General features: G+C 36.7%; 1 protein-coding gene across 1 annotated transcript in view; it reads left to right on the forward strand.

Moving 5' to 3' along the window:
* Positions 1–13,910, forward strand: part of LOC107084532 (synaptic vesicle glycoprotein 2C-like) — a 37,170-nt gene extending 23,260 nt beyond the window's left edge. The window contains exons 5-13 of the mRNA XM_015374419.1: positions 6,767–6,900; positions 7,336–7,425; positions 8,439–8,549; positions 8,636–8,724; positions 8,955–9,119; positions 9,279–9,412; positions 11,436–11,642; positions 12,810–12,969; positions 13,070–13,910. Of these exons, the coding sequence (XP_015229905.1) occupies positions 6,767–6,900; positions 7,336–7,425; positions 8,439–8,549; positions 8,636–8,724; positions 8,955–9,119; positions 9,279–9,412; positions 11,436–11,642; positions 12,810–12,969; positions 13,070–13,253 (1,274 nt within the window). The 3' untranslated portion in view covers positions 13,254–13,910. The remainder of the gene's footprint in view (positions 1–6,766; positions 6,901–7,335; positions 7,426–8,438; positions 8,550–8,635; positions 8,725–8,954; positions 9,120–9,278; positions 9,413–11,435; positions 11,643–12,809; positions 12,970–13,069) is intronic.
* Positions 13,911–15,579: the final 1,669 nt, after the last annotated feature.

The raw sequence follows: 15,579 nt of genomic DNA on the forward strand, positions 1-15,579 counted from the left end.
TTAGCCGACAGAGCGACCCACTTGTAGCAGTAATTACATATATATATATATATATATATATATATATATATATATATATATATATATATATATATAGTAATAATAAAAAATCTATATAAAAAACGTTTTAAGTTCAAGACAAAAAAGTTTTAGTTTCACCTGGTCTAATTTTGTAAAAAAAAAAATCAACTTTAAGGAACCTTATGCTATCCGATTATTAATCGAGTATAATCGACATGTTAATCAACTTGCAAAATAATTGTTAGTTGCAGCCCTACATATATATTATATAGACAGCTTGTTGCAGATAAAATCAGCAACAAGCTGTCTAAGTGCCACTATCATGAAATCCAATTCGCCAGCTTAATTTATCTCTGTTTCCTTTTGCTATTTAATAAGCTATTTTGGGAAATGTGTTTAGACATATTTGTTCTTAAAGTTTACAATGTTGGAATGTATTTAGCGGTAAATGCAACATCCATGGTGAAAAGCATCATTAATTCTTAAAACCTACAATGTTGCAGTGATACTGAAAGGCTAGTAACATACACACAATATATATGATTGCTTAGCAATAAATGATTTATCTTGCACAGGTTACAAAGGTAAACGAGTCATGCTTCATATTGAATTTCCTCTATCACAGTGGTTTTATTTGTTACTTAGTATCTTATAATCTTATGCAGGAGGGAAACTTTCTTCATGGATGGCTCTACTTGAAAATGTTAGATATGTTAGTTAATGCCATGAATTATTTAAATAGATTAGGATGAAACAGATACACACAGCAGGTTATGTACTAATTATTGTGTAAAATCTTCACCATTCTTAATGGGTTTTAAGTTGAATATTTATCTCATCTGTAATATTTGATCAATTTATCCATTTGTGGATAAAGAGAGATGCTTAACTTTGGAGTAAATTCAGTTTCAAAATTGTTCAGAGATCATCCATCACTAATATTATGGGAAAAAATTGCCTTCCCACTCACTTTTTTAGCCTGCATTATTTCATTATGGAATTTAATAACTGTTCATTTTGAAAAAAAAAAAAATTTTCTTCCCTGAGAACAAAACTCTAGAGAGTTTTGCAGCTTTTAGAGCAATGTTATATTCTCCTCTATCGATATTACATAGCCAACACAGCGCTGCTCAAGCTGCAAACTCACATCACCTGCAGGGTAAGTTATCTAATGTGACTTCTATTGGCTCTACAAACATTTGGAGTTCATAGGTTTGCCTGATGCCTGCGCTTAGCCTCAGAGCACACGGGGTGGGTTTCTTGTTGTTTAAAATGGTTTGTGCAGCATACCCAACAGTTTGGTCTCAAACGCGAGACCAGAGAAAAACAACAAACTACGAAAAAGCCAAAGCGATGTGAGTGTGTGGGTCTCTCATTCTGTGTGATTCCACAAATACATCAAAAGAATGAAAAAGTCATAAAGTAATTCTGTAGAAAATGGAGGAACTATTATGCTTTTCTATACGATTATTGATTAATTGAAACTTCTGCAATGTTTACAAATATGGGAATCAAAATTCTGAAGAGCTCTGGAGGTGTCAGTCATAAGCATTGATTATAATGGCTCTATTATATGTAGAGTGGAAATAGAGCAAGTCTCTCCCAGAAAATGCCAACATCAGAATGAGACTACAATGAATAAATAGGTACAAAATCTTACATACCTTAGTCCACTATTAAAGTCAAAACCAGATTAAGATATTTACATTCTGAGGATGGTACACATAATGTTCAAAGCACTGAATGCATTTGGAGGATGTGCATGAAAATCTGCAGGAATTCTCCACTAGTAAAAGCTTTCAATCAGGCTTCCTGAAATTCAAGCCCTCGAGGTCCGTAGTCCTTCACCAGTTAAATGTCTCTGCTTTCATACACCTAAATCAAATAGCTTAAATGCCTCCCTGGTATGCACACAGGTTATCTGAAATCCTGCTAGTATTATAACTAATTACTACTGTTACTAATGATTATTACCTCAGCTGACAATGAGAGACAAATCTAAAAGGTGCAGGAATCGGACCTCAATGGCTAGAATTGAAGAATCCTGCTGTAAACTAAAAAATGCTCCTTCGATCCTGCAGTCACAGCAATATTAGATGAATACTTACACAGCAGGTGATCCTCAAGGGGATGCAAATATATAGTGAAAAGGGAGAATGATTCAGCAACTATGATGAAAAATGATAGGCATAATACTATAGGAAGGAAGGAAGGAAGGAAGGAAGGAAGGAAGGAAGGAAGGAAGGAAGGAAGGAAGGAAAGAAAGAAAGAAAGAAAACAAAACGAGACAAACGGACACAGCAGTAGTTGCCATTTCTCCAGACATGTAGCCTGACTTCCTGCCACTGAGGTTTAGTTCTTCACTCATACTAATGGAAATCTCATTATAGGAATTAAGCAGATGATTATCTAAGGATGCCTGAGTCAGCCATCTTAGGGTGACATGGAGAGATGAATTAAAGGTGAATGTTTGGATTGATGGATGCGTCCATGTTTGATCCACAATTTAGGCTGCAAGCTGGCTAGGGGGTTTGTTATAAAATGATTTACCAATAGCAATGTATTTATTCCGTCTATCAACCTTTGCTTTCTGGACCTTTTACTAAAGGAAATCATTTTAATGTGTTAAGTGGGATGTTGAAACCTCACATTTGTATTCTTAGGGGCTGATCCTTAGAGATTCCAAATCAACAGTCAACACTTGTTTGTACGTGCAGAAAGTGCTGCAGGTGATCTACAGGCATTGATCACGCAAATTTAAAGATGTTCACATTTCTTAAAAGTTGTAGTCTTACTGTTTTATTTATTTTTTTCTACGTGCTTTTATCATGCTGTTGTTGCATCATTCTAACCCTTGCACTGTTGTTTTTGTTATAAGATTTTTGGACAAGAAAGACTCTAAAAGTAATTTCATTTATCCAAAGGTTTACATAAATATTATCCAGACACAAGATTTAATGTGTTTTAAAAGGGAATCTTAAGAGCAAGGTAATAAGAAAATTTTAGCATTCACTTCTTTCTGAGTCAATGTAGGATCACATTTCACTGGGAACATATAACGGTGTCTATCAGTTTAGCAAATGGTTTATACATTCCTAATCTGTTATCACCAATTTTCATGAATTGCAGCATAAATTAAATTGAAGTTGTTAGACTATAGGCTTTGCTTTGCTCTGCTTTGGGTGAACATAGAGTCTTCCTGCTATGATGGAAGCTGATAACCTGACAACAGCCAGATGCATGTCTCGCTCCGCCTAGCTCCACTCACATACGTATGTGAGTGGAGCTAGGCGGAGCGAGACATGCATCTGGCTGTTGTCAGGTTAGGAAGCTGAACCTCTGGCTCAGTTTCTAGTCTTCTTCAGCCTCTAACAGATTTTTTTCCAGGAGATTCCTGTATTTTGCTCTAATCCTCTTCATATAAAGTATAATTATATTTCCTCTAAAATCTGAAGAAAAGAAAAACTAAGAAAAACTGCATCCTCCATCTTGTACCATGGGGTTTGTGTATTCAGAGAACTATTCCCTGTTAATGGACTAATCCAAATCAAGCACCCTCTTGCATTATTGTTCTCTGCATAGCTTGCAGGAAGCTGCAGATAACGTTTTTTAGTGTCCTTACTCAACGGTCACTTTCTCTTAGCTTCTCTTCTTTATATTTGTGATTATTGGACTGTACAATTAATGTTTTTTGTTGTCAACAGAGTCTTCCACCTGAGCTACAGCCCAGTAGTACAGTGTTTTTTCTTAGCAGTTTCTCTGATTAATACTTACCTTGCCCAGCTTGTCAGGTTACAAACATTATGACTTGGTAGATTTGCTGTTGTTTCATAGTCAGTCAATGTGGATTTCTAATTTAACAAGAAGAACTAATACACTGAGATTTACCCACATAAGGTGGGCAAAGAGGTGTCAACACTTCTTGATTTCTCTTGTCTCTTTTAGACTGCCCCCCCATCCCCTCTCTTTTATTTCACGTTGTGAGGGCTCAGATCAACCAGAGAAGTTCCTGCTGTGATGTATATTTAAAAAAAGAAACTGTGAAGAAAGAATTCAAATATGAATTTGTCAGCATATTTCTCCATAAAACTCTTTCCATGGACGACAATGGAAAGCAATTCAATGATGTTTTGGGATGAAGCAAAATGAACACTAATGATTAAAATACCATGAATATAAGAACATTCTTTTGTCTTTCAAATGCTATATATATCAGAGCATTACAGTACAGGTAATATGTTAACATCTTCCTTTTTTTGATAACCATTTTGTCTTTACAATTTAAACAAAGTCTGTATGAGGATCTAGCATGGCACTTATTCGTGACACAGCTTTTGATAACAGTTGTTTTTAGCTGCTATCAGAGCTGGATTTTAACACGCTGCAGGATTAATCCTAACCAGCCGTTTTCTGGCAGAACCATTAGCATTAAACCCCCCCTCCCTACCCTGTGGCTCCCCTCCTACGCCTGTTGATGGATAATGGTGTCGTTTTCCCTTAGGAGCAGTATCTCCATGTGCCACGGTCTGTGGAGAGACGTGGGAGGTCACGATGAGCATGAGGGGCCCCCCAACTTTTCTGCATCCTGTTGAATTTTTTTTTCTTTTTTCAGAAAATTGAAGTCACGAAGAACACTTGCATAAGTTAGCGTATCACAGACTTCACATTGTCCATTCTGGGTGTTTTTAAACCTACCTTATATTTCAGAGTCTATGGTTAAAACTGTTTTTAATGTTTGAAAAGTTCAACCAAAATGGTTTGACAAGACAGCAAATCTGCAGACGAAGAAAGGAATTCAATGATTGAATCTATTTGTTGAATTTTTAAAGCAACACATCGAGATAAAAATTGATAAAATGTAAATGTAAAATGTTCTGTAATATTCTACTCTTTGTGGAATGGTTTTTACATTTAGAAATAAAAATAGGTGTCTTAAGCTCCAATAAAATGGAGAGAATGCAATGGATGACTTGCATAATTAATTATTTGTTTTTTTTGTAGGTGGGGAATTGACATGATGTTATGGTGTGTTGGTATAATTTGTCTGTGCTTTTATTCTGTCAGAGTGTATACCCACACATTTTTAATCGTGCCGGTGTGTGTATTTTTTCCCATTGCTTTTTGCAATGATTAATGACTCTCAAAGACTGCCTGTGGGATGAGATCAGGTGCAACAAGATTTAACTCAGCAGAAAACACTCAATTCTATTCCTACACATTCAATTAAACAGTCCCTGTGGGCTTTTTTCTCCTTTTACTCTGCTTACCCTGCTGACTCATTCCTCTCTGAGTGTTCCCATCACTCGGCTCAGTCAGAGAGCTACCATACAAATGCATTTTTTTCAAGCCTTTTGTTTTGCAGTTACTCTTAACTCCAAATCTATAGATTAATGCTTGGTATCAGCATACAGTATGTTTTCAGATTTGTTATGTACGTTTGTGCATTTAAATATTCAAACCCTTGGGAAAAGATATGTTGAAGAATGGCCTGGAAAAAAATAATTTTATTGCAGTAGAACCAATTTACACTTAAAATTATGAATAATTCAATATTTTAAGGTTTATAAGTTGGTAAATAATACCATGTTCTTTTTTTTTTGCCTGGATTAGTTAAATAGATACATAAAAAGTTGATCAGATTATCTAGATGTCTTCTTTTGATAAAATAATACCTTATATTCTGCTTTTCAAAATGGGAAACACAAGAAAAGGCAGAGGCACTCCAGGTAGTGACCAGAGTCATAAGTCAATGAGATTCCAGTTGGGGTAGGATAAGAACAGGACCAGGAATGGTAGGCGATGCAAACCGGCACTGGAACAAACCTTTTGCATGCAAGTAGTGGCGCCTCCAGAAATATTTTATAGGGGTGGCCAGATGGGGCCACTAAACTAAAAGCCATAATTTCAGGATCTGAATCTACAATTGCATTAAACCTGCCTGTAGAAATCATAAAGACTTAAGTAAACACCTACTCATATCTTGGATTATTGTGTGATCTTAAATGTTATGTTGCTGACTGTGCATAATGGAATGAAATGCTAAACTGATGCTAATCCAATTTACACTGGCGAGTGGGGTGGCCACGGCCATCCTGTGCAATGCCCTGGCCACCTCCTGGTGGCACCACTGCATACATGGAGACAATCTGGTGAAGAATGACTTAGGGATTCAGGTGTAAATAGGCAGAACAACAGCTGGGATGGATGTGGACGATAAGGAGAGATCGAGGTGGATCCTCCCAATAACAACCAAACAGTGCCAGGCTGCACGACAAACATTTTATTTATTGAAGTAGATCCAAATGCAAATTCCCTGGTTTATTTTGAACGTTTTTCATGGTCTTGCCCCATCCTATGTTAGACATTTATACACCCTCCTAATCTCAGATCAGTTGTTTAGCACCTCCTCAGTAACAAAGCAGAATCCATGAGGGGCTATACTTTGCCTATAGCATACAACCTCTCTTTTAAATCTTGACTTTGACACCGTTGATGCTAAGATGATAATTTGAGCTTATTTCATATTCTGTTGATTGTCTTCCAGTTTATTTATGTACCACAAATACTTCTCAGTATTCTGCCTTTTGTTTACTCTATTTTTTCTTTTGTTACGTTTTCTTTTAATCTTCTGTTCAGCACTGTTGTCCTGTGCTGTACTTAAGGTGCACGGCCAATAAGAGTTCATCATACTTGATATAAATAAAACAAAATAATTTGTAATGTAACGGTTTTCTCCGAATTGCAGGTTGGAGCTTCAGCATGGGGTCAGCCTACCAATTTCACAGCTGGAGGGTTTTTGTCGTTGTTTGTGCCCTGCCATGTGTGTGTGCTGTGGTGGCTCTCACCTTTATGCCAGAAAGCCCCAGATACTACCTTGAGGTAATGAGTCATTTCTGAGTTTCTAACTAGCATTTAACCTAATATTGCTCTGCTATACATACTGTGTCAGTTATTTCTATAACTATGTTGTCCAAAGGTCATTAAGACGATAAAACAGTAACATAACAACAATTTAATTACGTATAGCGGTAGATATTTAGCCAGACTAAAACTGTGAGTCATGCAGAACTGTTAAAAAGGCTTTTCTGCTTGTTTGGGAAACACAACTATAAAGATGTGTGACAGTAGGTTGGCTGCAGGAGGATCAATATCCTTTGAAGAGAAGTGAGTCACCGCTGTCGTGACTCTCATCACTGAGATATCAAAGGGACCGTATTCATGTACAGTAATTGCTGATGTCAAGTTGTTGCTGCGAGATGTGTTTCATCCTCCATGTCACCAGTTTTTGTTTTTTTCTTCTCTCCTGCCTGACAGGTTGGGAAGCACGACGAGGGCTGGATGATCCTCAAGCAGATCCACGACGCCAACATGAGGGCACGTGGGCTGCCAGAGAAAGTCTTTACTGTGAGTGTTTGTTACAGATGTTTCACAGACTCTGTTGGGCTTTCCTATACTTAAGGAAGCAAAGAGGCTTATTTTCTGCCACCACAGGGACAGGTTTGAATTCTTTCACCATACAGGATCATGTCTGAATTACGACAGGGTCTGAAAGCTGTTTCTTGTCATTCAGACTTATTTGGTGCCTGAGCTGCACTTTGGGAAAGCTGCTTAGTCAAGACAAGTTTCTTGAATTTATTCTGCACTACATATGCATGTTTTAGACTCTTCACTGATAATGAAAATGAATCCAAAACCCAAATGATCATAACAAAGAGAGGCCCAGCTAACTAGAGAAAAATAAAGCTACTAAAAGGTCTAGTTTACAGATTTCCACAAGCAATATATTGAACCATATGTATATAGCCAACATGTGGAAAATGGTGTTCTGGTCAGATTGAACCAAGATGAAACATTTTGGTCGATGTGGAAAATCTGTGAATATCACTCGGACACACAACATTGTGTGTTTAGTGTTGTGTGTTTAGTTTAAGCAGCAGGGAAGCTGGTCAAAGTTCATGGGACCAGCACTAAAAACCAGAAGGGAAAGCTTTTACTTTGGTGACCTCTAAGCTCTGGAACAGCCTTGTTCTGAGAATCAATTAATCTAACTGCTGATCAATTTAAGTCTCTGCTGAAAGCAAATTTCTTTTCAGTGGTTCTCAGATCCTTTATAAAAGTACACGTGTGTAGTTGTGATACTATTATGCATTATTTTTGGTTCTTTTATGTTGTTTAGCTTTTTATTTTATATTATGAAAATCTCTTTGGTCAGCTCTATCATCATAGCCGCACCTATTGGACACATTTTTATAAATCCTTAGTCTTTATATTGAAGCTACTAAATGTATTTTTGCTGTTTACCAACTATTTCAGATATTCTAAGATATGGATGCATGTCACAAGAATAATTAATCAAACCTGAATTTCACAATGTTTCCATTCAATATTTATGATACTTTTCCATGCTAAATTATCAGGTGAACAGGATAAAAATCCCAAGACAGTTGGATGAATTGGTTGAAATGGAAACAGGATCAGGGAACCCAGTTTCCAAAGGTTTCTTCAGGATAAAAGCTGAAATTCATGGGGTAAATATATCTGCTTTTCATCATCCTCTCTGTCATAATATCAATGAAAAACCCCATTATAGCGTTGCTTTTCATTTTCATTTTAGATATATCTAAACCTCATGAAGTGCTTCAACTACCCTATGAAGGAAAACATGATGCGCCTGGCAGTGGTTTGGTTCACGCTGTCCTTTGGGTGAGACGTCTTTCTGTTTAAAAACAAGGGCTGCATCACAGCTCTGTCCTCTTTTCTCTCAGCCCTGCAAATGTTGAATGTAGAGATCAATCACAGATTATGGATCAATAAGGATACATCGAAGAGTCATAAAGAATGAAAAAAAGGAAATAGCTTTTTTCAAAATTTATGTCTGTTGGTCTTGTCTGTCTTTTTCTATGTTTTAAAAAGCAGTGTCTCTTTAATTACAGGTATTATGGTCTGTCTGTTTGGTTCCCTGACGTCATCAAACACCTTCAGGCAGATGAATATGCCTCTAAAGTGCAGATCCACAATAATGAACGCATTGAAGATTTCACCTTTAACTTCACCCTAGAGAACCAGATCCACAAAAACGGCATTTTTATTCAAGACCAGTAAGATATCACCTCAAAAACATTAGCAATCGTTGCCAAAATATTTCGATTGTAGTTACTTTTGAGTATGAATGCTGTATATTCATTATAAAGCATAAGTAATTAAGTTACTGCACCAATGCTTATTAACCTTTGGACATTTAAATGGTTCTTCTTTAGTTTCGTCAATATGAAGCTTAAGTCCGTCACCTTCATTGACTCCACGTTCAGAAACTGTTACTTCGACGATGTGACGTCGGTGGGATCCTTGTTCAAGAACTGCACATTTATTGACACTTTCTTCTACAACACAGGTGGGAACCTGCCTTTACATTTAAAATGAGGAGGATAAGTGAACATTGAATACTGGCAGAACATTGATGTTTTAGTTTTTTATACGGTGGCCCTGAAGTGCAAACCATATCAACAAATCTTTAAAATACAACTGCAAAGTAAAAAACCCAACAGAATTTTCAAACACGCAGCGACATATTGAGAAACACAACATTTTCAAAAACACAACAGTATATTCAGAAACAAAATGACTTTTTCAAAAACTGTACATTTTCAAACACACATAAAAAAAAAAAAATGTCAGAATGGCTTCTGCTAGGTTAAGGTCATTGTCATTCTGAAAATGTGTTTCCGAAAATGTGTTTTTAAAAAACATTGCTGGTGAAAAGATAACAGCCTCATCCTGAGCGTGGAGAAGATGAAGGAGATCATTGTCGTCTTCAGGAAGAACTGGCCTAACCACGCTCCACTGCTCATCAACAGCTCACGCAGCACCTCATTCCTATAGTCCTCACCTGGACTATAAACACCTCCTTACTGGTCAAAAGGGCACAAAAGCACTTGTACTTCCTGTGGAGGATGAGGAGAGCCCACCTGCCCCCACCCATCCTCACCACCTTTTACAGAAGCACCATAGAAAGCGTTCTGACCAGCTGTCTAACTGTGTGGTGTGGAGGCTGCAGCGCCTCAGACTGGAAGAAAGTGAGGAGAGTGGTGAGAACAGCAGGGAGGATCATTAGGGCTCCCCTTCCCTCCTTTAAAGACATTTCATCCCAGTGCTGCGTGTCCTGAGCCCGTAACATCATCAATGACCCCTCACACCCCCAACATGGACTGTTCTCCCTGCTGCCCCCTGGGAAGAGGCTTTGCAGCATTAGATGCAGGTCCAGCAATTACTGCAACAGTTTCTTCCCCGCTGCCATCAGTCAGCTTAACTGTTGAAAAAAACTCTAAATCATGTCACAGACTGCATCACACTGATAACCCCAAACCAAAAAACACTGCATATTTGCACCATATATAATAATGACTTCCATATCAATGTGTTTTTTGCACCATGTTTTTCTCCCATACTGTTTACATTTGATCACTGCAGCACTTTATGAAACGGAAATGTTATTTTACTGTATGAAAAGCTGTACTAAACAAAATTTCGTTTTGTATACACTCTGTTTATACAATATGACAATTTAAGTTGTCTAAGTCTAGGTCATTCTGAAAATGTGTTTCCAAAAAAAGTGTTTTTAAATAATGCTGCTGCTTTTTTGAAAATGTTGCTTTTTTAAATTTCTCGTTGTGTTTAAAGATTTGTTGATGTGGTTTACACTTCAGAGCCACACTACCAGACTCAACAAGATAAATTTTACAGAACTGTGACCAAAGCCGATAGATCATCAACCCTCGTCCTCCACCTTTCTTCTCTCCGCACTTAAATCTTAGAGTAAACTAATGGGTTATGCTGAAGGAAAGATTTGGAGACAGTACATTCTAGAGAGACATATGCAGAATGAACAAAGATCCTTCCTTCTCTAAATCCCATGTTTCTAAAATTTTACAGTTCATGATCACCTTTCCCGACCACAGGAGTAGACATTGTTGCAAATATACATTCAGGACTTTTTTTTGCATTCCCTCTGTGTGTTTGGAGTAGAAGAAACCACAATATGTCATAGGTAATTTGCCCATAATAATATTATAATAATATCAAGGGCAAATCTTTAAGTATTAAAATATCTAATCCACTTTAGGAAATGTCTCAACAAAACAAATCCAAAGTGCTTTTTTCTTATGCATGACAAAACATGAAACCTTCCACATTTTCAATAACATGTCACTGGAATCAGTTTCCTAATCAGCATACAAATTCTTACTCTAGCACAGAAACATGTTTGCCCTGTTGGAGCTGCAGTCTTCCAATTAATGATAAGATGACTAAACATTTTTGAATTAATATTTGCACAAGGAAGGCCTTATGTTTTGTCATTACTGCTTGGCAGGTCACCAGATAACCATACATTCTGCTTTGCTTTGTTCTCTCTGCAGATATTGATGATTCCAAGCTGGTAGAGGGTACAGAGTTGATCAACAGCACTTTTACCCACAACAAGACTGGCTGCCAGATGACCTTTGATGATGACTACAGCGCCTACTGGGTTTACTTTATCAACTTTCTGGGAACACTGGCAGTTCTTCCTGGCAACATTGTGTCTGCACTTCTGATGGACAAAATTGGCCGTTTGTCCATGTTAGGTAGGATATATGGTTGAATAATAAAACATGCCTTCTTCTTTCACTCTCTGTTGTTTAATCAGCACAAGTTTTTATAGATGTCCTCAATAGTTAGAACAAAAACTATATGACTTGGATCGATTGTCTTTGGTATCCCTCCACATTCTTCTCAAAGTAATTTCCTGGATATTTGCCCCATTTTTTCTGATGTCTATCAACATGTTTCCTGCCTTGCCTATAATATTTGACTGAGATCAGAGATTAATGATGTCCTGATGTAAGCTACATACTCTGTTGTCCGTTAATCACTATATAACTAATTCAGCAGTATAAATGGGGTCCTTTTCCCTTTAGTAGACTCTAACTTAATGTATGATGTCTTGAGATATTGCTGTTTTTTTTCTCCGCATAATGTACTTTTGGTGATGCTGTCACCAACTTTATGTACAGTTATCCCAAAGTACCTATTTTCAAACTTTGTTGTCCAAATGTACCATAAGTTAGTATTTTTCAAACATTTATTTCGCTCAATCAGACGACAGGACATGTTTATAAAGACTAAGGTCTGTTTGCAAACTAAAATCTGGCTTTTCATGATGTTTACAGCGTGATATCTTTTTAAACTTTAAAACCTTTAAAACTTTCAGTCCTAAACAGGAGCAACATTATTTTTCTACCCTGTTAATTTTAACTACTACTAGCTTAGGCCAGTTTTCGTGATATTGTTAGTTTTTGTTTTGTGTTTAATAATCACCTTTTTCTTTCTGAAATTAGGACATCCCCATATGGTTTCTATTTAGGTCCATAAGTATTTAGACAGGTGAATGTGACACCTGTACATTTCACATAGGGATGAACCAGATTCATGGAGATTCAATTTTCTCCTCTTGATATTTTGGCAAACCTTTTTCTTGATTATAAATAGGTGCTTTAATTCAAGCTAAGCGTTGTAAATTATTTTTTTCCAGAGCATCTCAATTTAAACTTTTCCAAATTGTTCTAAATGTTATAATATAAAAGAAACAGTCTAATAATCATAAGAGATAAAAATAAGGAAAAGTTTAGTTAAAATTGCTGCAAATACTGGAAATTATCTTGACCTTAGATGTAGAAATTAACTGTTAACTATTAAATTATTTACTGTTTTTAATAATTTGATCACTGGTTTTATCTCTGCACGTCTGTCAGGTGGCTCCATGATCCTGTCAGGCATCAGCTGTTTCTTCTTGTGGTTTGGCACCAGTGAGTCTATGATGATTTTCATGTTGTGCCTTTACAACGGTCTGAGCATTTCTGCCTGGAACTCCCTGGATGTAGTCACTACAGAGTCTTTCCCCACTGTCAGGAGGTGGGTAGTAAGATTTATTTATTGATGCACAGAAAAAGAACCCCAGACATTTTTAACTTATTGAACGGCTGTTTTATTTATTCTCTGTATGTCTCTGCAGAGGAACAGGCTTTGGTTTCTGTAACGCCCTGTGTAAGCTCGCTGCTGTTCTGGGGAACCTGATCTTTGGATCACTTGTTGGCATCACCAAGGCTGTCCCTATCCTCATGGCATCTTCGGTGCTTGTTGGAGGAGGGTTGGTTGCACTGCGACTGCCTGATACTCGGGCAAATGTCCTTATGTAATACTGTCTTGAAGCCAACTTTGATAAATCCTGTGAGTTCTAAAGAAGGCCAATATAGGTTTCCATAGGGAGTGCAAGTGGCTTGGTTAGTCCTCAGTGTGTTAGTATTACTAATATTTGATGAATAATGCCTTGAAAATTTATTTACACTATTTTTTTTTCACATTAAGACAAATCATGACAACTTTTAATTAATCTATTACACCAACGATACAGCGATACACCAACACAAGTGGAATATGTTAGTGAATTGGAGGAAAAGGGATGCATGAAATTATATTTACAGTACTCCAAAAATCTAAAATCATGAAATAGCTTTACAGTTCTAGAGACTACAGTTGTTGCTAGTTATCATTTCCAAAACAGCTCACACTCAGTCAGATTAGATGGGGAATCTATAATAAATAAACGTTTTGTTGTAGTCTTTACTTTATGTTAATGTCACTGGAAGTCTTTGGCAGCTTCGAAACTTATCTAACCTGATTCTCTTCTTTTTTGTATTCCCTGCATGTCCACTCGCAAAGTGCTAAAAATACTTTTGTCTTTCCCTTACTAATAGCTTTCTGCTTCTCTAATCTTAGGATTTTGATTTGGAAGTTTGCTTTAAACTTGCTGATGAAGATTCTCAGTCATCCAGGTCATAGTCATTCCGTAAAAGAAAAAAAAAAAAAAAATCCACTGGACTTGGTTTCCAAGATTTGAAGACGTTTCGCTACCTCTCCAGGAAGCTTTCTCAATTCAAATATCTGGATCCGCAGTGAGTTTCAGTCTTTATATAGTCAAGGCCTTGTATTGCTTGGAAACATGCAAATGGAAACCGAAGAGTGGGTCGTTTGGTACCATTGTTAGCCTGTAAAATCTGAAACCTGTCTATGATTCTGAACTTTTACGGAATGCTTTAAACTTCTACGAAACTTTCCACCTGAAATATCTGCCATGTTCTTTGGTCTCCATGATGCTGTTTGTTCACTAATGTGCTCTAAAAAAAGCTTATAGTCCACAACAGAACAGTTGCATTTATGCAGGGATTAAATTACATTTGGATGCACTTTCCTTACCAGTAGCTGTGTTTTAATGAAGGGGCAACAGATCAAACGCTGTCAGAACTAATGCTATTCTATACCTTTAAAAGTTGAACATGTTTTTGTTTTTTTTAACTAGCAATTTATTATTTTATATTTTATTTCCATATATCACACAAAACCCGCCAAAATGTCTTGAAGCACCATTCATAAATATAGCGCTCCAAATTGGTTTGCCATGTGAAGGCAGACACAAAGTAAACACAGTCATAAAAACAGAGCTGATCTTTTCATATCTTAATAGTACTAAATAAAAGAAAAAACATTTTGAAAGAGAGTTGATGAGAAGATATAAATCCAAATTTAAATTCAGGTTTATTTTTGATTTTTGGAATGAACATTTCAGCAATAAAGGTGTTTTCAGTTCTGATTTAAAAGAGCCAACAGTTTCTGTGCATTTCTGGTTTTAATTGAGCTCATTCCTGATCCATGGAGAACAAAAACTATTAAGTTCTGTTCATAGAATGTTGTAATATGACAACATTTGAAACATCACTTGAACATCAAGAGGTTAGGACACTTTTGCAGTGTTCTATAAGAGCCATTCCATATTATCTTTTGGAGGGTTCACAAGAAGATAATTTTTTAAGGTTGGTATTTGCTGAGATTTTTATTTTTGACTGATTGCAACCTGCATCTCCAGTCAACACCTTGCAAAGAAACACCTTATGATCGAAGCTTGAGGCTTTTAATATTGATGAAGTCCTATTAAGACAGGCCAGATGGGGAGAAAAGTGAAAAACAAGCTGTAATGAGCACAGCCAAGCTGCTGTGTGACAACAGTGGGAGTTCATGATCAGAAAGAGTGGACTCATTGACAGGTGGCTTACTCACAGGACTTCCATACCGAGTTCAGTGTTATATAAACAAGCATCTCACATATTCACACTTTCTCATTAATAACACAACCTGCATAACTTAATATCAAATTATATTGTATTTGCTCAGACTTTTGAGAGTGGATAATTTATCTTGGGAACCAAGCCATTTGTAACACCGCAGCCTTGAACTGAAAAGGCAATAGCATAGGATATATTTTCTTGTCCCATTAAATGTATTTAATGTTAAATATGAGGATGACACTTTTATTTCATGTTGGATGACTGTGAAAGTTGTAAAGATAAATAGCTGTTTTGCTCCAGATATTGAAGATATTTGCATTTCTTATTCAGTCGCCTGTGTAGCTGTAGAAAAATGATTTTGGTTTTGTGTTGAATCCTGGTTGTCCTTGTGACCTTTCCTGCC

This window comes from Cyprinodon variegatus, unplaced genomic scaffold (assembly GCF_000732505.1).
Source record: "Cyprinodon variegatus isolate N-32 unplaced genomic scaffold, C_variegatus-1.0 Scaffold103, whole genome shotgun sequence".
NCBI lineage: Eukaryota > Metazoa > Chordata > Actinopteri > Cyprinodontiformes > Cyprinodontidae > Cyprinodon > Cyprinodon variegatus.